Source organism: Biomphalaria glabrata, chromosome 13 (assembly GCF_947242115.1).
Source record: "Biomphalaria glabrata chromosome 13, xgBioGlab47.1, whole genome shotgun sequence".
In the NCBI taxonomy this organism is placed as follows: Eukaryota; Metazoa; Mollusca; class Gastropoda; family Planorbidae; genus Biomphalaria; species Biomphalaria glabrata.
In genome coordinates this window covers 17228668-17252269 of record NC_074723.1, presented here as the reverse complement: position 1 = coordinate 17252269, position 23602 = coordinate 17228668, and the positions used below count along the sequence as shown (strand labels likewise).

General features: G+C 36.8%; 4 protein-coding genes across 6 annotated transcripts in view; 3 read left to right on the top strand and 1 right to left on the bottom strand.

Annotated features, from left to right (window-relative positions):
- The window catches only part of LOC106077515 (uncharacterized), a 105861-nt gene that overhangs the window by 50508 nt on the left and 31751 nt on the right, over positions 1–23602 (bottom strand). The window contains exon 1 of one of the 3 annotated variants that reach the window (XM_056008834.1): positions 11161–11305. The exons of the other annotated variants lie outside the window; for them this stretch is intronic. The gene's annotated coding sequence lies outside the window, so the exon portion shown is untranslated. Of the gene's footprint in view, positions 1–11160; positions 11306–23602 lie in introns of those variants that run through there. 3 annotated transcript variants of the gene reach the window in all.
- LOC129922436 (histidine-rich protein PFHRP-II-like) lies at positions 18702–19703 on the top strand. Its single transcript, XM_056008460.1, has one exon. The coding sequence runs from the start codon at positions 18702–18704 to the stop codon at positions 19701–19703; it is 1002 nt and encodes a 333-aa protein (XP_055864435.1).
- On the top strand, positions 19854–20819 carry LOC129922435 (histidine-rich glycoprotein-like). The gene has a single exon (XM_056008457.1). The coding sequence runs from the start codon at positions 19854–19856 to the stop codon at positions 20817–20819; it is 966 nt and encodes a 321-aa protein (XP_055864432.1).
- LOC129922434 (histidine-rich protein PFHRP-II-like) lies at positions 21654–22619 on the top strand. Its single transcript, XM_056008456.1, has one exon. It carries the CDS (start codon positions 21654–21656, stop codon positions 22617–22619), a length of 966 nt encoding a protein of 321 aa, XP_055864431.1.

The window sequence follows — 23602 nt, the reverse complement described above, 5'->3', positions numbered from 1 at the left end:
ACAAACGAAAACTTTGAGTCAACAAAATATTTCTTAACGGCACATCCATATATAATAATTTTAAAGAGGCTTTTCACATTGGACTTTACAGCACCCAAACAAAGATTACTTTAAGTGCAAAACTAGCAGTTTCAAACAGTGCTGTATTTAGAATTGAAGAGACCCTAAGATAGTTGAGACATAGGTCTCTTTCCGGGGCCCTTTTTTAAAGTACAGATATCGTAAGTCAGTGCGAAATATTTCTTTGTGGTGGATGCCTTAAATCCGGCCTTCACTTAATGTAGCTGTAATGAGATGGACTGAGGTAAATCCGGCCTTCACTTAATGTAGCTGTAATGAGATGGACTGAGGTAAATCCGGCCTTCACTTAATGTAGCTGTAATGAGATGGACTGAGGTAAATCCGGCCTTCACTTAATGTAGCTGTAATGAGATGGACTGAGGTAAATCCGGCCTTCACTTAATGTAGCTGTAATGAGATGGACTGAGGTAAATCCGGCCTTCACTTAATGTAGCTGTAATGAGATGGACTGAGGTAAATCCGGCCTTCACTTAATGTAGCTGTAATGAGATGGACTGAGGTAAATCCGGCCTTCACTTAATGTAGCTGTAATGAGATGGACTGAGGTAAATCCGGCCTTCACTTAATGTAGCTGTAATGAGATGGACTGACATATTAATGTCAAAATTTAGTCTGCTGTTGCTCTCCTGTTTCACTTTTATCGGATGTTTAAGAGTCTAACAAAAAATACAAACTTTAAAGGTCACAACCTCCCAGATTAACATTCCATGGCGTTGCGTACTTTAAAAAAATACATCTAAAAATATTTTATTTAAAAAAAAAGGCAACAAACAAAACAAAAAAACCTAATAGTTTTAGTAACACGGAGGTAGATTTTTCGGACATAATTTAGCATGTAAAAAAACAATATCGAAAAATTCGGAGCCTAGAGCAATCTGGAATTTTATAAGAAGAAAATTAATCTTTTACATTTTTGCGACTTTCTAGTTATTAGAAAATGATTGCCCACGGCAAGATGTGGCCAAAATATGTTCTAACAGATCGTGTTAGTCAAAGACATTAATATGTCTGACGCTTTTTTTTTTTGAGATAATATAAAAAAAGGATTCGAATGTTAGCGTCCTATTACAAAGTGTATTCAGATTTGACATTGTTAAGACTATATTAAGGGCTTATGTATTCTGATATTTAATATACCCAACTCTAGTATTTCACCCTCTAGCCAGGCATTATTTCTCAATCCTAATTAAAATTGTACACACTGACTTTCTGTTCTCTAGAATATGAGAAATGTAACGGTTATTATGTTTCTTTCTTATTTATTTGTTTTAGAAAAAAAAATATTTTTATCCAAGTAGGCCGCATATAAGATCTTTCCTTTATAAATTACAATTAATAACACCTTAACAGAAATCACGTTTTTAAGAACTCAGTTCTATTTCTAGTTATATCTCACGGCTCCATACGATGGATATTCATAGAACAAAAGTCATTTAGATCTTTTTTTTTTACCTAAACATCTCCACATCTCGTTTATAATGTCTCCATGTGCCTGCGAGTGCGTAGTGAGTGTAGAGACTTTAACCATCGTTTTTAAAATACCTAAACATGTCAGAGAACTATTTCATGTCATAGAATGAACTACAAAGAAGCTCATCATTGTATTCACTAAATCCTCGAATGTTACAAAATATTTCGGGAGATTGGATCTCTCTTTCCTGTTAGTATTGATCCTGGCCATGACAAAAATAAACACAAAATTGGATTTGAGAACTTTGAGCTGAAACCGAAATTTAAAAAAAAAATATATAAATTAAATATTTAAAGTTTGAATTTTTTTTTGTCCGAATCTTGTAATAGATTTTGACGGTAACACATGCATGAACAGATTCTATTCAAACAAGAGTGATGTGGGTTTGTGTGTTACTGCTTGTACTATAATCTTTAGAGTAAAAAGTGCACGTGTATGCAAATAAGATATGAACTAAACATTTAGTAGTACTGGTAGTAGTCATGGTACTTGTCATGGTACTTGTCATGGTACTTGTCATGGTGTCCATAATCTCTTGTTTGTCTATGTTTGTCCCCTTCGTATCAAGAAATAAACCGCTAAAACACCGCTAATATAACTCTTTCAAAAACACTAAACACTAAAATTACACCAAAACTCTACTCAAAGATGATTTAACATTCTCAATTACGTGAAACATTGTATGTATAAAGATACATGGTTTTGCTGATTAGAATTACTTGAATCTATCGGTACAGTGGTTACACACAGAGCTGATCTTTTTAAAATTGTATTATATACTTTATTATTTTTTTTAAAAAGATATTAAAGTTGTCGATGTAGCCGCTTCCAATGTGCACCCTTGAAGGACTTGATTGTGATGTTCTGCTAAGACTCTATAAAGGCCCGTTCTGATCCACTTGGGAACGTCATGATCGCTGTCTGTTGGGAGGCAATAACAGTCCAGCCAAGCCTCTAGTCAGTGGCTACAACTCTAGAATTGGTCCTTTCTGACCTGTACTCAAACAGAGATCTCAGATCTTCATCTCCTGGAAAAACAGCTGCATCGTTCTCTTTGAAGATAAAAAATTTTGCGAAACTCTAAGCAAAATAGTTTATAGAACGATTTATTAGGAATTTTTAAAAAAAAAGCAGTGCAGAATCATTTATTAGACTTATATAAGATATAATAACTTTTATTGATCAATCAAATGGAAATTCGGTTTGACTACAATTGACAACCTCAGCGTAACTACTGTACAATAACAATATAGATGCACAGTATAGATGCACATAAGAACGACATTCACACACGAAAAACACATACATACTCATAACCAAATAAAGCAATATTTCAAAAAACATTGTTGACTATCTATATTAATCAAAAATAATTTTTTTATTTTCTGCTGTTTAAGAATTTTATAAATGAAAAAAAAATAATATCTAAATAAAATTCCTTAGATATTGAACCAATTATGTTTTTCTTATAAAATAATTTCATCCATAATACTATAGATCAATCCTATCTAATTTCCTTTAGCTATTTGAAGATTTTAAATCATAAAGCTCATGAGCTTGATTAAAAAAAAAACTAATTTTCGAAACTTTAGCTACATCAATACAATATGTGAAAGGAAGTGATTTCAAACAAGAAAACAAAAATTGATCACGTCATTTGAGGTTTGATTCCACTGTTAGTCCTTATAATATGTCTCTTCACTGCTTCAGTCGACACGAAATAATTTCATCTTTGCTTTGCATTTCTTTTCAATTTAATTAATTTTTCTTTTCTTGTAAAAGCTTTTGGTTTGGGAAAAAACAAATTAAGTTATGAGCTTGAAAGTGAGGACAGTAAGGTGGCTGCGTATGTGGCCAATCGCCAAAGGGAGAACATCAAAGGTTCGTAATAAATAGTGTTTTTTTTTAACTAGTATGTATGCATGTCTCACTTTCCAATTATTGTTGTTTCTGATAAATGTACTCTGGACTCGCAGTTACAACACGTATGGGACACGTCTGCCCAGGTCGTAAGGAGCTTGACTTCTGAACAAAATTTGAGTCCTTTAAATTTTGGGGGCGTCGGAAGAACTAACGTAAATCAGAATTAAGCTGGAGAAAGTAAATGCGGTTTGTCATTATGTTGGCCGCACGACATTATCTTTGGGCTTCAGACATAGAAAGAGCTGAAGGTCTAAAGGAAAATTTTTAGTACTGAACTATTGGTACACTTATTGAAATTAAATAATTTGGTTCTTGCAGGGAGCATTGTGTTCATTTGCTAATATAATCTGAAAATGTTTTTTTTCTTTATCATCCTCATCATCAAACTTCATTTGAGTGAGGGCATGAGAGGCTCAAATCCTCACGAGAAACCCAGCTGTGGCGCGTAATGCGTATGTCACTATGCAGGTCTAGAACTTACAGTTTTCTAGACCTTTCGAGTCAAAGTTCAGCAAATCTGAGACAGTCATAAACAATATAAAACACGGTGTTCCTTTCTCACTACAGCGAGGGTACGGTAAGGGAAGCTTGGCCTGAACTGTACTAATTATGAACCAACGAACAATAGGGTCTATCCTTCAGTGTGCTATAATAGCTTGCACAGTTTAAATTGTTGCCAGATCAGGATTGGCGGAGATAGTTACTTTAGTTCTTTAATTCTTTGAGTCAGAGTATTTTATTAAAAAGCTTACATCTAATTTGATTGGCTCACAATAGACCTGCATGAAATAATTTTACATGTTTACGAAATATTTTAGCTGATTCACGAATAAGAAATGCTTCTAAAATTATTGTTGCTACCACAAGTTGTATACAAACAAATCAAAGAGAAGGCGATTTTTAGAGGATGCAAACATCTTAAACAGAATAGCAGCTGTACTATTATCCTTATAACTTATTGTCTTTGCATACCTTAGCAGTTGTAGGGGAGAATAGGCACATTATGAACCCCATAAAACATATTTTACTCAAAGGATTCGCCACTAGCTTAGATGTTTGACTTTAAATTCTTTGTCCAGTCCAGTCTATATTCTGTAGCCGTTCGGTAAATACTAGGAAAGTATTGGAGCTTTGGTCAGTAACGACCCTTTTGTTGTCATTAGGTCTTTAGGTACAGATTGGGACTGACTAATCCCTAGATAAGACGGGATTTTGTGCCTAGTAGCTCCTGGAGTTCACCAAACGCTAGTAGTTAGCGCGTTACAAAGGACAGGTTGAAGACTACGAGAGTATTAGGCGGATAATGAGAATCCTTCTGTTTTGGAGACAGAAAATGTCTGTCTTTAAAGCAAACACATTCTTGATGTATAGTGCGAGAGAAATATTCAAGAATGTTGTTTTAACTTCAATTTTAGATGTTACGAAATGAGTGACTTTTTACTTTTTAGGCAGTAAAGAAATATTTTAATTCCTTTATTCTACAAATGTTAACCTGTTATTCAAAGCATCGTTTAAAAATATGGTCAAAATTATTATTGTGAAATTTTGTGAGCCAAACAGAGTTACAAACATGCCTAAGCAACAAAATATGTCACTTACAAATGAGCTTCTTTTTTTAAATATAATTTTTTTTTTTGGCAGCGATCCTCAAAGCATTAATCCAGATATGTGGGGTATCTTCAAATCGTTTATTTGCAATGTAGTAAGGGCCTATAAATTCATAATAGAATATTTTTCAAGTAAAATATTTTTCCAAAGGTCATTTTTTAATAGGATGAATAATGAGCTATAGATGTCAGGAGAATGCGTTTCTACAGGGAAAAATACAAGAAAACGCTTATGGCTTCACCTCAAACCCCACTAATGAATAATGAGCTGTAGATGTTAGGAGAATGCGTTTCTGCAGTGAAGAATGCAAGAAAACGCTTTTGGCGTCGGGGCGTCGCCCCGAACCCCACTGATAATAATGAGCTGTAAATGTCAGGAAAATGTGTTTCTTTAGTGAAAAATGCAAGACAACGCTTTTGGCGTCGGGGCTTTGCCCCGAACCCCACTGGAAGGGCTTACAGCACTCCACCAGACCCACAAGCTATCAAGTGAAAGGCTGTATATGTCAGGAGAATGCGTTTCTTCAGTGAAAGACGCAAGAAAACGAGGCTTACAGCGCTCCCCCAGGCCCCCGAGCTATCAAGAGAAAGGCCTTAACATGACTCCGTTTTGTGTTTTTTTCGCCGAAGGTTGAGAAATACTGCTTTTTTTAATTTACATATATATATATATATATATATATATATATATATATATATATATATATATATATATATATATGTATGATGATTGCACGTTTATGCTTAGGGTTAGGGTTTGGGAAAAAAAATCGTCCCCCCCACTTCGAAATTCTGGATCCGCTAGTGCTGGCAACTGACATATTTTCGCTTCTTATGCAACTTTTTTTTTCTAGAAATACAATCATCCGTTGAAAAGTTTCTGTAGCTTGGGAAATACAATAAGGTTCAATTAACAGTTAAAAAAAAAAGTTTTAGATGTTTTGCATGTTCCTTCCGATTTAAAGTAAATTTACTTCCTAGAACAAACCTCTAGTAAGACGACGGGGGATGGAAGCGGGCAGGGTTTGAACCCGGGACCATCGATAAGTCCGAACGACAGTGCAGCGCGCAAACTGCAGGACCAGGCAGCCAGAGATGTTTATACAATATGGTTTACTCAAAACAAATGAAAGGCTGTATATGTAAATGAAATTGTTCTATGAACCAGATAAAGATAGTCAAAACTTAGAATTTGAGTCTTCACTGGGATCCTAGTGACCATTTTTTATTAAACTACCTTATACAAAGACCGCATCTGAAACGAAGAGATTGGAAACAGGATTAATACAGAGATTGGACCCCATGATGACCTGCTAACCCCTGTCAAAAACCACAAAGTAAAACTATGGCCAAATCACAAGGTTCTCAGGACTCGCAAAGACCTTTCTTCAGGGAACAGTACCAGGAAAAAAAAAAGAAGTATGGAGTAGGGAAAGCGATGGGAGAACAACATAAAAGAAACGACGGGCCTGTCATTGAAAGAAATTCTATCCAAGGCAAAAGACAGAGAGGAATGGAGAAGGACGGTCAACAGATCTTGTGTGGTGCCCAAACGTTCTAATAGACTAAGGTGAAGATGAAAACTGTCTTTTTGTTTTGGTAATGTAATGTGTGGGCGTTTAAGTAGTTGTTTTAACATTGTCAATGGACGTGTAAAACGTCTGCTAATTTAATTAACTACTAATATTTATCTTATCTTAAATAATACAGACGTTACTTCAAAAAAGAATATGATTACGTCCTACGCGTCATGCATTTAGTAATGCATATTAACCAATGACTTAAACTCTGCCAAGTCACTGGTTTTCCTGGCTAGCTCAGGCAATCCATTCCATGCTCTAATAGCACTAGGGAAGAAGGAGTATTTTTACACATTTGTCCTAGCATATGGGACGAGGAATGTGCCTTTATCTTTAAATCTTTCTGAGTATTTTATTAAATTTTGTTTTTGTATTTGAAGATTATGGTTCAGTGTTTTATGTAGAATTGCTACTTTACTTTTGAGTCTTCTGTCCTGAATTCTAAATTTAGTGATTTTACTAAAGGTGTTACTCTAGTCAACTGTGAATATGCGTTTGTTATGAATCTCACTGCTCTATTTTGTGTCTGTTCCAGTTTCTTAATGTTTTCTTCGGTTGATGGGTCCCAAACGGAGGATGCATATTCTATTATTGGCCTATAATAACATTTTAGTTTTATGTTCTTATTTGATTTATAGAAATTTCTTTTAATAAATCCTAATGCTTTGTTTGATTTTTTTATAGTTTCATCAATATGTGGATTCCATGACAGTTTTTCATTTATTATAACACCTAGGTATTTTGCGTTTTTAGTCTGTGTTACTGGTTTGCCATTAATAAGATAAGTGGAATTAATATGTTTTAGTTTTTTTGTTACTCTTAACAACTGACATTTTTCTGGGTGGAAAGACATGCTCCAATTTGATTCCCATTTCTGAAATTCATCTAATTCTCTTTGTAAAATATCTGTATCTTGTGTTGTTTTTATTGTTCTATATTTTATGCAATCGTCTGCAAATAATCTGACTTTTGTTTCTGAGGTAATGCAATTTGGTAAATCATTTATGTAAATTAAAAATCGTAGTGGACTGTTCCTTGAGGTACACCTGAGTTTACTGTTATCGGTGTTTAGAGCCATTTATTATTACAGTTTGTTCTCTCCCTATCAGAAAATCTTTAATCCACTGATGCAGTGGACCATTAATGCCGAAATATTTTAATTTTTTAAGCAAACTATGGTGGTGAACTTTGTCAAAAGCCTTAGAAAAATCTAGTAAGATAGCATCTATTTGTTCACTATTATCTAAACCTTTTGAAAAATCATCAATTAGTCCTATTAGTTGTGTTTCACATGATCTATATTTCCTAAAGCCATGTTGGTATGGTGTGAGGACATTATGTTTGTCTAAGTGGTTTATGATGTTGCTACATATTATGTGTTCTAGGATTTTACATGTGATGCTGGTAAGTGATACAGGTCTGTAGTTTCCTGGGTCAGATTTTTCACCTTTTTTGAATAGGGGGGTGACATTAGCTTCTTTCCAGTTCTTTGGTACTCTGCCCTGGTTAAGTGAAGCCTGAAAGAGTATTTTGAACACTGGGGCTAGCTCATTGCTTAGTTCTTTGAGTAATCTAGCTGGAATACCATCAGGTCCAGACGTTTTATTTGGTTTGGTGTTGGCTAATAGCTTTTGAATTCTATTTTCTTGTACTACTATATCTTCTATGTTGTCTACTTGGTTCAAATTCAGTAATATGTCTTTGTCTTCTGGGGCTGAGAATGCTGATGCAACGTATTTGTTTAGGATGTTTGCTTTAGTTTCATTATCATTATGTATTATGTTATGTTCATCTTTTAATGGCGCTATGCCTGTTGTTTCCATTTTCTTAGACTTAATGTATAACCATAGGTTTTTGTTGTTATCTTTAGATATTACATTGTTTATGTATTCACTCTGCAGCTGTCTGCTTACTTTTTGGGTTAAGTGTTTAATTTTTATATACTTTTTGTAAACTCTTTCTGCCTTAGTTTCTTTAAATTTTCTATGTAGGTTTTCCTTCTGTTTACAAAGCTTCTTTACTCTATTATTAAACCAGCATTTATTTATTTTGTTTAATGTGTATTTAGTTGGTATATGATTTTCTATAATGCTTTTAAGATGGTTTTTAATGAAATTCCAGAGGTCATCGACTGGTTGTTTTTTCTGATAAGAATGTTTGTTGAAAGTTTTGTATTGGCTACTGCTTTTATCTGACTGTGTATTTTTATGATCTCATGGTCTGATAGACCAGGGATAATATCATAATCAACTACTAATCCAGGTCTGTTGGTTAAGAAGAGATCTAATGTGTTGTTTAATCTAGTTGGCTTTTTAACGATTTGATCTAAACTTAGGTTCTGTAAAGTTTCTATGAAAAGCTCATTTATGTCCTTAAGGTTTTGGTGTTTATCTATGGTTAGTGTTTTCCAATTTATATCAGGTAGGTTGAAATCACCCATAATCCAAAAAACTTCATTTTTATTTGTCTCTTTAAGTGTAGTAATCTGATTACATAGTTCCTGCATGTATTCTAAACTAGAATTTGGTGGTCTGTAAATGCTGCCTATTATTAGGGATGTTGAGGTGGTATTAATTTTACAAAATGTTGATTCTATATTTTAGTTAGGTAAGGTAATTTCTTCTGCTATAAGAGTGTTTTTTATTGCTAAAAGAACTCATCCATGATTATCAGCCCTATCTTTTCTAAAAATTTCATAATTACTATTGAAAATTTCTGCATAATAAATTTCAGGATGTAGCCAAGTTTCTGTTCCTGCAATTATGTCTGGTTTTTCACATTCTAATAAAATTTCTAAGTCTGCTGTTTTGTTCCTAATGCTTTGAAAATTTATTACTAAGGTTTTAAGGTATTTAATAGTGACCAGTGGTCATTGGTGGAATACCTTCCTGAGAAAGATTACAGACGTACTTACTACTTACTAAAAATTTACCTGCTAAATGAATTTAGTGATTTTGAAACAGACCTCATTTGTAGTTACAGTATGCAATTTGCTGTGAGTTCTCTAGTAGGTAACTAAGAACGCAGCCCAAGAAATTATTTACTGTGTGAGATTGCTAATGCATCGTCTGCCAACAAAACAACACTGGGTTCAACAAAGTCAATATTGCTAGACCTGCCCACATTCCCACTTGTAGGACACAGTCGTCTGGTACACTCAGAGCGTTAGTTTCTTGATTGCGGACCAGGGAGAACATTGATCAGCCACCTCACTCCTCTTCCCCGCTTTCTTTTTTTTTTTATTATCTACTCTTTCGTTCTGATAAAACTCTCTACGCTTACCGTCAAGCAGAAACAATTAATAAGAGAGAGTGACAGAGTAAAGAGCGAGAGAGAAGGAGAGAGAGGGAGACAGAAAGGAAGGGAGTCAAAGAGATAGCGAGTGAGAGAGAGAGAGGAGGGAACGAAGGAGAGAGTCGATAGAGGGAGGGAGATGAATAACGAGAAAAAGGGAGGGGAGAGAGAGCGAGAGAGACTAGAGGAGAAAGAGGGAAATAAAAAGTTAAAAAGAACAAATGAGTGAGGGAGAAAGCGAAAGAGAGAGAGAGAGAAGAGGAAGAGAGGGAGAGGAAGGGATAGAAGGACAGCGGAGACTAACTGTTTGTTAAAAGTTTAGTTCTACTTCCTTTCAATTCAATCGGAATTATGAATACAGAATGCCCATTAAAACAACACAAAGGATGCAATCCATTTTAATGTAAACTATTCGTTACTAAAATATTGTCTGAATTTCTAAACATATGAAACAATGAATGCGGACATTCAATGCAGTAATGTAGAGTATTTTCAGAAATATGAAGTCGAAGTAGTCGCGTTAAAGAAACCACTATTCCGGAAACCGATATTTTGAAATGTCAGTGCAAACTGCATTTTAAGATTCAACATCAGCAGGTTTCCGTTCAGATAATGATCAGATATTTCTGGCAAGGCTTTCTCCTTGACTTGATCAACTGGCACATATGTAAGATGGGATAGATATTTATAATAATATGCATTCAGCATCTCGTTAAAATGTCATTAGCTTCAAGGAGTCTTAAAATACGTAGGTTTGTGTGGTGGCAGCAAGTACCGAGCAGTTTTACCTTGTCTCAGACTCTTACCCAGCAGAGCGGTCTGCATGTTTCTGTGTAATAATAATGTTGTATTAGTTTATTTCTTTAAAGATATGAAGCACAGTATTTTTAGTTGGATGTTACAAAATTTACTTTTTTTATAGTTAGGGTTAGGGTTAGTGGCTAGTGTCAAGATGCGGAGGTATGTGGTTGAGAGACATGTAATTTGTGCCAAGACGTGAGTCTGTGTGGTTGAGAGACATGTGGTTAGTGTCAAGATGCGGAGATGTGTGGTTGAGAGACATGTGGTTAGTGTCAAGATGCGGAGGTGTGTGGTTGAAAGGCATGTGGTTAGTGTCAAGATGCGGAGGTGTGTGGTTGAGAGACAAGTTAGTGTCAAGATGTATGGGGGTGAGGCTGACGGATATAAACACTTTGTTACCAACCAAGAGACTTGAGTTCCAATCCCAAGAAGACCTCTATTTCCTGAGCGCCAAAAAGCAGCCCTGAAACCTTCTACAGTTCCTCCCTTCCTCCAACTGGTCCACAAATGCGATCAGACCAGAGCGCTCTGAACATTCTGAGGCAAGAAATAGGCGGTATACAGATTAAAAAGAAAAGGCTTTTAGTTCACAAAATGTTGTTCATAGCTATTTAGTTCAAAACTAAAAGTACAAGAATAACAACCTCACAGTGTTTCCAAGCGAGATGTTCAGATACGCTGACAATATTTCTGTTTAAACACCATGGAAGAAAAAAATCTTCAGCTCTCTCTGTGGTCCACAATTGACTCGAGTATGAAATGGCCAGGCGATGACCAACTGATTTTTTTTTAAATAAAAAAAATAAATAGCTAGTAGGCCTATATTTCATCCTTTTCAATGATCTACTCAGCATCTTTCTTCTCCACTTTCTAACTAGTTCTAAAAAAAAAGAGATTTAAGTTTAATAATCGTCTGAAAAATAAAACAGGACTTAAACTTCAGATCTTCGGTTCAGAAGTCAGTTGACATAACTTGTATGAAGCAGTAACTGCTCTCATAAAAAAAAAAAGAAACAGAACAACATGTCCGAAGGATGAGAGTGACGTGGCTATTATTTATGACAGGACTCTATTGATCCACTCCCTGACATCTTCATGCCGAGAGGCTTCTCCCAATAGGTCATCGTTCTGGCATACAAGAGTTAATGCTTTGACATTTCCAGCGAGTCCTTCACTTTATGATGGGATACGAGTTTCAATAGAATCCCACAACCGCCCCACGTATACCCCACTCTTTTCACATTCTTTGTGTAACGGCCAGAGAAGGAGAGACGAGTTTGGGGGTGGGGTGGGGGCAGTTACATAAAAAAGGAAACAAGAAAGTGCAGAAACATGTCCGAAACAATTTAGGTCACTGTGTTTCTTTAGCCTCTCCCAGGGTTTATACGTACAGTCTCATGGGGAACAGGGCCCGTGCATGATACGAATTAAGTCCATTAGACTTTGATTATGAAAGGATCATTAATGTTTATTTAGAGCTATTGTTATATGTAAGTTGGATACTTTAGTTATCCAGTATTTTCATACACATTTACAAGTATATAATTACTTTTGGAAAAAATATGCATTATTACAATACAGAGACTGAAACATTAGAGATCATTAAAGAAGGAGTTCTTATCTTATTTCGGTTGGGGGGGGAGCATTACTTGTGTACTTGGGTATTACGAACCAATGTACTTGGGTATTACGAACCAATGTACTTTGGTATTACGAGCCAATGTACTTGGGTATTACGAACCAATGTACTTGGGTATTACGAACCAAAGTACTTGGGTATTACGAACCAATGTACTTGGGTATTACGAACCAATGTACTTGGGTATTACGAACCAATGGAATTGAATTTGTTTTCCATGTTCTTTTCTTCGATATTCCAATTTCCTGCACTCTGAATATATTTAGAAGTGCCGTATAGCATAGAGTTGCGGGTCAGATCTCGACCGCGGACGGTAAGTTAGGCGTCACTTCATTAAAGTTTGTGAGGAAGACTGCCGTCAAATGCTTTAGTGTTTTTTGAATAAAATCAATTGTGGATAATTTAAAATAACAGTCGTGAGCGCAACTAGCAAGTTAAATAACAGATTCTTGACGTTTTTTTTTTAAATTCTTATTAGTATTTTTAGAAAGACTTCCTATCGCAGTTATTTTTTTAAATTAGTCTTTTACCCAACCCCCCTCCCCGCATGTTCTCCAAATTAGTCCATCTCAATTAACCAATTGGTCATTTCCATTTAATTATTTCACATATAATTTGATGTGACACTTGAATTAATTGTAGTTCTTTTGCCTTCTTCTAATATTAGGTAAGTGTAAGGTACTTGTAAATAAAGTAAAGTTTCCCTTTACAGACCTTGCGATCTGTGGGGCTGATGATGTTATGCTGATCTGTTTCTATGGCCAACAGTTAACGAGCAGGGCGTCATGTGGCCAGCACAACAACTAACCGCCTTTTTACTTTTCCAAACTAAAGTCGGGTTGCCTTTAGAGTTGTTGTTGTCAGGGGCGGCCGAAAAATCCCGAAATTCAAAATCCCAGTCTTCACCGAGATTCAAAGCCTATGAATGTACTAGAGTAAAACGAGTTTTTTTTCCAGGATAATTAGAATATTCCAATAGTATATTTAAATTATTTCAAAGGATTTTTATATGTATTTTTATTACAACAGATAAGGATTTGATTAAGCTGCTTTACGATTCTATCGCTATAAAACTTTTCCAATAACCGGTGAAACAGTTGGGGTACCATACAAGATCTGTTGACGATCTTTCTCTATTCCTGTCTTTGGCCTTGGATATAATCTCTTTCAGTTTCATTAGATGACAGGCCCGTCCATTCCTTTATGTTGTCTTTCCATCGCTTTCTCTGTCTGCCTCTTCTTTTTTTTTTCCTGGTACTCTTCCCTGAAGGAAGGTCTTTGCGATCCCTGACGACCATCTGGTGATTTCTAAAAATGTTTTACATGTTTCGCATATTCCTAGAGAATTAATGATTATATTCTAGTTTTAACCTCCCGCAGTTAGTAGTAATAACAAGGAGGATGGCAGCGGGCAAGGTTTGAACACGGGATCATCGAGCTGACAGTATAGAACGCATATCACTCGACCAAGAAGCCATCTTGATACTAGTGTTTTTGAATGTAATCATATAATTGATACGTTGACTTAAAGTTCAACTCAGTTGTTTCCCCTATCTCACGCTGCAAGCCACACATTCGATCACAATCTTAAAATGTGCTAATCCGCTCTCCTTGGCATTACAGGTAATTTGAACAATTTACCGTAATAGTCTCCAGTCAGAGTAATAGCTCCTGACGTCACGCCACATCACGCACGCCGAGCTAAAGCAGACTAGGGTTTCCTCATTCACTGGGCGAGCTAACGGCCGAAACGCTTTCATTCCAGGGATTGTCTTGCAGTTGTTTACTAACTCGCCAAATAACTTCTTGGCATGCCGTCACCTTGTTAGCGTCTCCATAACGGGAGGACTCAGACGGCGGGTGGACTAAAGATGGAAAATAAGGGAGGAGGGGGGGGAGAGATGGAAGGAATTACCCTAAGGTCATTATGAGAAAGTCAAATTTGTTTTCATATAGCCGCAAGGAAATAGTATCGAAAAAAAAAATATTTAAAAAGTTAGGGCAAGGAAGGAAATAGATTAGGGCCAGCGGTTCTCAAATTGTGGAGCTCATAGGGAAGTGTTTTTCTTTACTAAAGTGCACAAGTACCTTCTCTTTTATTTGCATTGTACTTAAAAATGTTTCTTTTAAAAAATTATACTATTAAGTGACGTCGTTTCATCTTCGACTTCACGTGACCTTACAAGTTGTTTTCGCGAGAGACGTCATTACAAGATGTATTCAAGAAGTTCTTTTAACGAAATTTTCATAGTTCTTCTAGATAGCCCTCGCATTCTCAAATTCATCCAGCATCACATTGCTTTTTTGATGTTTTTTTTTGGCGAACCCCACACTCGCTTTACTAAGCCCAATGATCATCTGCGACAATGAAGCCCATTATAAACGTACATATTATACTAACACAAATGTATATCAGCTTCAGTATATCTCTCATTATATGTATATTTAGAACTATTTGTCTATTTTTAGGGCCAATTTTTATCAAGTTGTACTTAAAGGTTTTGATTTTCATTCGAGACATACATACATACATACATACGCCTTACTTCCAGCTTTATATGTTATATATACATATATAAAGATCTCTCTCTCTCTCTCTCTATATATATATATATATATATATATATATTTGAAAGTGAGATAAAAGCCTGGGCATTGTTTATGGTCAGAACGATGTCGCCCACACAGAAGCATATTAATATGCTTTCCATACTAGTAGAAATGGTAAGTAGTGGTAGACTCTATTAAAGTACGTTTCCAAAGCTCAGGGTGTAAAAAAAAAAAAATTTCTGCACCGTCTCAGACACCGAGTAGCCCTAGGCGACTAAAAAGGGAAAGGGAGAACTTAAATGTGAAGTTCTGGGAGCATCACTATAAAAAATAGTATGAGAACCACTGTGTTAGGGAAAGAAGGGAAACGCTTTATCAGATACAACACTGGGTTTAACTTTGGTGGATGGCTGTTTGTAGTTCTATTTTTGCTTGTTCCTTGCTTGAAGTTTGATACAATTAATGGATCGCTTAAAAAAAAAAGAGAGATTGATAGTGTCTGTGGCGCTAAGGCTATCGAGAAATAATGTCAAAACTCAAGGAATCGGTATAAAATGGATTTAGATAGAGCGACTGTTGAAATACATGAAATAGTGGGTAAACATTGCTGCATATATGTGTACGAACGAGCACATAAGTAAATTTTTTCTTTGCTTGTGTTTATCTGCGTGTGCGTATGTGTTTATCTAGGTGTGTGAAGGTATTTGTGTATCCGTACTTTTTGTGTGTAATTTATTGAAACATACCAAAGGCATCCAAATGGGAAACTTTGTTGGGACAATGTAAAAACAAAGGTAGTTTGTTTGTGTACTTTTTTTGTTTTCGTTTATGTAGCTGATGACGGCGTTGTGTCCTAAACCTCTTTTGTACTTGTATGTTTCTACGCTATACTATTTATATTTCTTAATAGAACCGTTCACCATTTCAACCAAATATTGCGGGTTCCAATGGATCAAAGCTTCGTCAGCCTCACGCTGGAAAATGCAGAACAGAGCCCCCTGCCTCGTTTGTGATTATATTTTTTATTATTGATGTTAGTATATCATTGGTATGTTTCGGTCTGTAACATATTTCAAATGTAATAGAAACCATTGCACAGAAACTTGATGTACTTATGTATTAATCAGACATTGTTAATGAATTGAAGGCCAGTAACTAAAGTTATAAATACAGTACTTGTATAATATACTTATTTCATAAACATAATAATTATTGATTGATCTGAAAAGAATTTCTGATTGCTTTATCAATATGACCTCCCAACTTCATCCTCTCTTGGTTCTACTACTGCACTCTCTTTTCTCCTTTTATCAAAATCAAGAAAGAACAATAATCCATAACCCATTAGATAAAGTCTTGTTAGAGCGTTCCCTCCCTTGTTTTTTTATATTACCTATTTGTACAGATATAACGTTGGGCCAGAATGTAATGGAAAGCGAATGATATTAGGTATAAGCCAATTTTAGCCTACAATTAGATTTTATTAGATCCAACGATCATGTCGTTCCTGTTTATTAAAATCGTAAAAAGCTCAGATGGCGTGGGCGTATAATATGATTGGACAGCTTCGATAAGTTTAAAAACTAAGCATGGAACCAGTATGTGAGACTACATAAGAGATGATGACAGCAGAGAGTAAATATCTGTAATACATTGTAATATCATTGCAAACATCATAGGAATGAGATGGCGTGAATTTGTGAAAGTGTCAACAGTAGTTCCCAAACGGCACCAACTCCGCTTTAGAAAAAAGATTATGTAATATGACTTGTAATTATTAGAATTGACTATGATGTTCGTTTTGTATCAGATGTAAAGTAAGGGCTTAGCAAACATTTGAAGAAAACGTAAATTAGAAGACAATCAACATCATCACCAAAGTGTATCAAAAGGAAGTACTATATGGAAGCTACACAAATATTAGAATTTAAATCAATCCCTATTTTGTGTTAGACAGATCCTTCCGCCAAAAAATCATTTAATTTGACATTCGAATATTGAGAGAAAAAATGCCCAGTATTGAGATCGAACCCACGACAGTCACTTTAAATACAAATATACACATATGCACCATGTCAACTTTCTCTACGTCTACACACATATGCACCATTTCAACTTTCTCTACGTCTACACACATATGCACCATTTCAACTTTCTCTACGTCTACACACATATGCACCATGTCAACGTTCTCTACGTCTACACACATATGCACCATTTCAACTTTCTCTACGTCTACACACATATGCACCATGTCAACGTTCTCTACTTCTACACACATATGCACCATGTCAACTTTCTCTACGTCTACACACATATGCACCATGTCAACTTTCTCTACGTCTACACACATATGCACCATTTTATCGTTCTCTACGTCTACACACATATGCACCATGTCAACGTTCTCTACTTCTACACACATATGCACCATGTCAACTTTCTCTACGTCTTCACACGTATACACCATGTCAACGTTCTCTACGTCTACACATATGCACCATGTCAACTTTCTCTACGTCAACACACGTATGCACCATGTCAACTTTCTCTACGTCAACACACGTATGCACCATGTCAACTTTCTCTACGTCAACACACGTATACACCATGTCAACGTTCTCTACGTCTACACACATATGCACCATGTCAACTTTCTCTGCGTCTACAAACATATGCACCATGTCAACTTTCTCTACTTCTACACACATATGCACCATGTCAACTTTCTCTAAGTCTACACACGTCTGCACCATGTCAACTTTCTCTACGTCTACACACGTATACACCATGTCAAGGTTCTCTACGTCTACATACATATGCACCATGTCAACTTTCTCTGCGTCTACACAAATATGCACCATGTCAACTTTCTCTACTTCTACACACGTATGCACCATGTCAACTTTCTCTGCGTCTAAACACATATGCACCATGTCAACTTTCTCTACGTCTACACACATATGCACCGTGTCAACTTTCTCTACGTCTAAACACATATACACAATGTTAACTTTCTCTACGTCTACACACATATGCACCATGTCATTTTTCTCTACGTCTACACACATATGCACCATGTCAACGTTCTCTACGTCTACACACATATGCACCATGTCAACTTTCTCTACGTCTACACACATATGCACCATGTCAACTTTCTCTACGTCTACACACATATGCACCATGTCAACTTTCTCTACGTCAACACACGTATGCACCATGTCAACTTTCTCTACGTCTACACACATATGCACCATGTCAACTTTCTCTGCGTCTACACACATATGCACCATGTCAACTTTCTCTACGTCTACACACATATGCACCATGTCAACTTTCTCTGCGTCTAAACACATATGAACCATGTCAACTTTCTCTACGTCTATACACATATGCACCATGTCAACTTTCTCTACGTCTAAACACATATGCACCATGTCAACTTTCTCTACGTCTACACACATATGCACCATGTCAACTTTCTCTGCGTCTACACACATATGCACCATGTCAACTTTCTCTACTTCTACACACATATGCACCATGTCAACTTTCTCTACGTCTACACACATATGCACCATGTCAACTTTCTCTACGTCTACACACATATGCACCATTTCAACTTTCTCTACGTCTACACACATATGCACCATGTCAACGTTCTCTACGTCTACACACATATGCACCATGTCAACGTTCTCTACTTCTACACACATATGCACCATGTCAACTTTCTCTACTTCTAAACACATATGCGCCATGTCAACTTTCTCTACGTCAACACACGTATACACCATGTCAACATTCTCTACGTCTACACACATATGCACAATGTCAACTTTTTCTACGTCAACACACGTATGCACCATGTCAACTTTCTCTACGTCAACACACGTATGCACCATGTCAACTTTATCTACGTCAACACACGTATACACCATGTCAACGTTCTCTACGTCTACACACATATGCACCATGTCAACTTTCTCTACTTCTACACACATATGCACCTTGTCAACTTTCTCTACGTCTACACACATATGCACCATGTGAACTTTCTCTACTTCTACACACATATGCACCATGTCAACTTTCTCTACGTCTACACACATATGCACCATGTCAACTTTCTCTACGTCTACACACGTATACACCATGTCAACGTTCTCTACGTCTACACACATATGCACTTTGTCAACTTTCTCTACTTCTACACACATATGCACCATGTCAACTTTCTCTACGTCTACACACATATGCACCATGTCAACTTTCTCTACGTCTACACACATATGCACCATGTCATGTTTCTCTACGTCTACACACATATGCACCATGTCAACTTTCTCTACGTCTACACACATATGCACCATGTCAACTTTCTCTACGTCTACTCACATATGCACCATGTCAACTTTCTCTACGTCTACACACATATGCACCATGTCAACTTTCTCTACTTCTACACACATATGCACCATGTCAACTTTCTCTACTTCTACACACATATGCACCATGTCAACTTTCTCTACTTCTACACACATATGCACCATGTCAACTTTCTCTACGTCTACACACATATGCACCATGTCATGTTTCTCTACGTCTACACACGTATACACCATGTCAAGGTTCTCTACGTCTACATACATATGCACCATGTCAACTTTCTCTGCGTCTACACAAATATGCACCATGTCAACTTTCTCTACTTCTACACACGTATGCACCATGTCAACTTTCTCTGCGTCTAAACACATATGCACCATGTCAACTTTCTCTACGTCTACACACATATGCACCGTGTCAACTTTCTCTACGTCTAAACACATATACACAATGTTAACTTTCTCTACGTCTACACACATATGCACCATGTCATTTTTCTCTACGTCTACACACATATGCACCATGTCAACGTTCTCTACGTCTACACACATATGCACCATGTCAACTTTCTCTACGTCTACACACATATGCACCATGTCAACTTTCTCTACGTCAACACACGTATGCACCATGTCAACTTTATCTACGTCAACACACGTATACACCATGTCAACGTTCTCTACGTCTACACACATATGCACCATGTCAACTTTCTCTACTTCTACACACATATGCACCTTGTCAACTTTCTCTACGTCTACACACATATGCACCATGTGAACTTTCTCTACTTCTACACACATATGCACCATGTCAACTTTCTCTACGTCTACACACATATGCACCATGTCAACTTTCTCTACGTCTACACACGTATACACCATGTCAACGTTCTCTACGTCTACACACATATGCACTTTGTCAACTTTCTCTACTTCTACACACATATGCACCATGTCAACTTTCTCTACGTCTACACACATATGCACCATGTCAACTTTCTCTACGTCTACACACATATGCACCATGTCATGTTTCTCTACGTCTACACACATATGCACCATGTCAACTTTCTCTACGTCTACACACATATGCACCATGTCAACTTTCTCTACGTCTACTCACATATGCACCATGTCAACTTTCTCTACGTCTACACACATATGCACCATGTCAACTTTCTCTACTTCTACACACATATGCACCATGTCAACTTTCTCTACTTCTACACACATATGCACCATGTCAACTTTCTCTACTTCTACACACATATGCACCATGTCAACTTTCTCTACGTCTACACACATATGCACCATGTCATGTTTCTCTACGTCTACACACGTATACACCATGTCAAGGTTCTCTACGTCTACATACATATGCACCATGTCAACTTTCTCTGCGTCTACACAAATATGCACCATGTCAACTTTCTCTACTTCTACACACGTATGCACCATGTCAACTTTCTCTGCGTCTAAACACATATGCACCATGTCAACTTTCTCTACGTCTACACACATATGCACCGTGTCAACTTTCTCTACGTCTAAACACATATACACAATGTTAACTTTCTCTACGTCTACACACATATGCACCATGTCATTTTTCTCTACGTCTACACACATATGCACCATGTCAACGTTCTCTACGTCTACACACATATGCACCATGTCAACTTTCTCTACGTCTACACACATATGCACCATGTCAACTTTCTCTACGTCTACACACATATGCACCATGTCAACTTTCTCTACGTCAACACACGTATGCACCATGTCAACTTTCTCTACGTCTACACACATATGCACCATGTCAACTTTCTCTGCGTCTACACACATATGCACCATGTCAACTTTCTCTACGTCTACACACATATGCACCATGTCAACTTTCTCTGCGTCTAAACACATATGAACCATGTCAACTTTCTCTACGTCTATACACATATGCACCATGTCAACTTTCTCTACGTCTAAACACATATGCACCATGTCAACTTTCTCTACGTCTACACACATATGCACCATGTCAACTTTCTCTGCGTCTACACACATATGCACCATGTCAACTTTCTCTACTTCTACACACATATGCACCATGTCAACTTTCTCTACGTCTACACACATATGCACCATGTCAACTTTCTCTACGTCTACACACATATGCACCATTTCAACTTTCTCTACGTCTACACACATATGCACCATGTCAACGTTCTCTACGTCTACACACATATGCACCATGTCAACGTTCTCTACTTCTACACACATATGCACCATGTCAACTTTCTCTACTTCTAAACACATATGCGCCATGTCAACTTTCTCTACGTCAACACACGTATACACCATGTCAACATTCTCTACGTCTACACACATATGCACAATGTCAACTTTTTCTACGTCAACACACGTATGCACCATGTCAACTTTCTCTACGTCAACACACGTATGCACCATGTCAACTTTATCTACGTCAACACACGTATACACCATGTCAACGTTCTCTACGTCTACACACATATGCACCATGTCAACTTTCTCTACTTCTACACACATATGCACCTTGTCAACTTTCTCTACGTCTACACACATATGCACCATGTGAACTTTCTCTACTTCTACACACATATGCACCATGTCAACTTTCTCTACGTCTACACACATATGCACCATGTCAACTTTCTCTACGTCTACACACGTATACACCATGTCAACGTTCTCTACGTCTACACACATATGCACTTTGTCAACTTTCTCTACTTCTACACACATATGCACCATGTCAACTTTCTCTACGTCTACACACATATGCACCATGTCAACTTTCTCTACGTCTACACACATATGCACCATGTCATGTTTCTCTACGTCTACACACATATGCACCATGTCAACTTTCTCTACGTCTACACACATATGCACCATGTCAACTTTCTCTACGTCTACTCACATATGCACCATGTCAACTTTCTCTACGTCTACACACATATGCACCATGTCAACTTTCTCTACTTCTACACACATATGCACCATGTCAACTTTCTCTACTTCTACACACATATGCACCATGTCAACTTTCTCTACTTCTACACACATATGCACCATGTCAACTTTCTCTACGTCTACACACATATGCACCATGTCATGTTTCTCTACGTCTACACACATATGCACCATGTCAACTTTCTCTACTTCTACACACATATGCACCATGTCAACGTTCTCTACTTCTACACACATATGCACCATGTCAACTTTCTCTACGTTTAAAGACATATGCACCATTCCTCGTGTACACGTCTTGCTGCTCACATGTGACTTATTTTGGCAGACTATCCATTTTTTCAATATTTCTATTCAAGTCAGAACCTTATGGAACCTGCAACCTGCATAGACGCTGATTTTCCTAGAAAATTAACTGTTTATATATATCGCTAAAAAAAAGAATTATTAACTCGATGGTCACATGTGGAAAAACACTATTTTGACTGTTATAACATTTTAAAGCATAAATGAAATAAATTTGAGTTTGGCTATAAATTGTAGTAAAAAAAAAACATGGTGTAGCCAGCCATAGTGTACCGATAACTGAGTTGCTTATTAAATTTAAAGCTGCTTAAAGTTTCGCTTATATTTGTACGTAATTTTATCATGGATTGCGTCTAGATTCTAGATCTAGAGTAGATCTTAGGTTTTCTAAATCAGATACATGTAATACAAATACCAATAGATATATGCTGACTTATGCACTGCCCGCTGGCCTAATGGCTACAATCGTACAAGAAGTCGACGGTGTCAAAATCACGAGGTCCATACCCGGTTTGCAGTGGCGTTTCTAGGGTAAGGGGAGGAGTGGGAGAATTTGAAAATCCCCCCGGGCCCCCACTTGATTATTTTTACATTAAATCTTAAATATTACGCAAAAGAGTTCAAGCCCCCCCCCCCAACCCGAAATGATGGCATATATATTTTAAAAAAATATATATTTGATTTGATTTTATTATAAGTTGTATAATGGTATTGTCTGTTTTTTTGTTTCTTCCTGGAAGAAAGTGTCAGCTAATAGGAGGGTTGTTTCATCCGTGTTCAAATCATGTCTTTAAATTGAATAGAAAATTTGAAACAATAAAATAAGATTTAGTCAGCATAAAATATTTCTGCAATGCGTTATACATAGTTATAGACTTCATCATCTGTCCCTTTCGTCGTAGAGGTGCTAGGAGAGTTTGCGTAACCAAATCCCGGTCCGGTAA